Source organism: Trichinella spiralis, assembly GCF_000181795.1.
Source record: "Trichinella spiralis strain ISS 195 chromosome Unknown Scfld1492, whole genome shotgun sequence".
NCBI lineage: Eukaryota > Metazoa > Nematoda > Enoplea > Trichinellida > Trichinellidae > Trichinella > Trichinella spiralis.
Genome location: NW_003528431.1, coordinates 1 through 1218, shown reverse-complemented (window position 1 = coordinate 1218; position 1218 = coordinate 1). Strand labels below are relative to the sequence as shown.

At 32.5% G+C, this 1218-nt stretch overlaps 2 protein-coding genes across 2 annotated transcripts; one reads left to right on the top strand and one right to left on the bottom strand.

The window, feature by feature from the left end:
* Window positions 1-67: 67 nt before the first annotated feature.
* On the top strand, window positions 68-585 carry Tsp_16054 (nucleotide-binding protein 2; the record flags this gene model as incomplete). Its single annotated transcript, XM_003369805.1, has 2 exons — window positions 68-248; window positions 307-585. Coding segments are annotated over 2 exons (318 nt in total), but the record flags the coding sequence as incomplete, so codon positions are not given.
* Window positions 586-603: 18 nt separating this feature from the next.
* Tsp_16053 (COP9 signalosome complex subunit 1) lies at window positions 604-1179 on the bottom strand (the record flags this gene model as incomplete). The annotated part of the gene is made up of 4 exons (XM_003369804.1): window positions 604-651; window positions 703-747; window positions 806-1033; window positions 1099-1179. Coding segments are annotated over 4 exons (402 nt in total), but the record flags the coding sequence as incomplete, so codon positions are not given.
* Window positions 1180-1218: the final 39 nt, after the last annotated feature.

Here is a 1218-nt window from a genome sequence, read left to right as displayed (position 1 = left end):
CCACTCCACAAGTGATAATTGACAAACCAAATTAATAATTTAATAATTCAATTTGCCAATTAATTAGGAAGTGTCGTTGATTGACGCTGCTCGCGAAATTTCCTTTTGCAAAGTGACAGGCATTAATATTCTCGGCGTTGTGGAAAACATGAGTGGATACTTGTGCCCGTACTGTGACCACGTGACGAACGTTTTGTCCTCCCATACTGGAGTGCAATTCTGCCAGCAACACCAAGTTGATTTTTTAGGTAAATTGACAAATAAACAAACAATAAAAAATACAATTAAATTTTAATATTTCTACAGGACAATTGCCGATTGAAATTCGTCTGTCGCAATGCATGGAGGATGGGAAAAATTTTTGCAAACTGAATCCAGAAAGTAACGCTTCTGTAGTTTTCAAAGATATCTGGGATAAAATATCGAGAAAAATTAACTCATAAAATAGAAAGAAGATGCTGCTCTTATTATTAGTCTCAACTCAGAAAAAAAAACACTTTTCATATTTCCGTTTTATAAAATGTCGAATTATTTATATAGTTTATATTATGCTGATGAAGTGAGTAGAAAAATGAAAATTAAAAAATTAACATCTCAATTTATTCATTCACAGTGATTTCGACGGCGATCCATTAACGGTTCTTCTGATTTCTGAAATAATTGTCAAAAATACACACGTCTAAAATCATCAACAATACTTACAAAAGCTATGTTCGTTCGATGAATTAAATTACGAATAACTGTCGTCTACAAACAACAACAAAACTGTAATTAAGCAAAGATTATACAACACATACAAATTTACCTCAACCAAGCGTCTAAGCTTGCGCAACTGTATGTCAGCTTTTTGAGCTAATACATGTCGAGGGTCAGGTTTTCGCATATAAATATATTTGTCAACACTGTCGATTACTCTGTCCGTTATGTAACCAGCTTCGATCAATAATATTAATTGCCTCTCAATTTCTTCAACGCTAGTGTCAAAAGTGGACGCCATTGTCTGCATACTGACCGATGAATATGGATACAAAAACTAAAAAATGAATATAAATTCCATTAATTTTCCTTTTACGATGTAAAAATCGAAAAATGTCGAACTTGTGCAAAACTTCGATTTCGAATCCTCATGTACAAACTGTTCACGTGGGGTTCAATGTATACATCGATACTCAAATATGCCTTTAAAAGAAAATATAAAAACAATAATAAATTGAAATA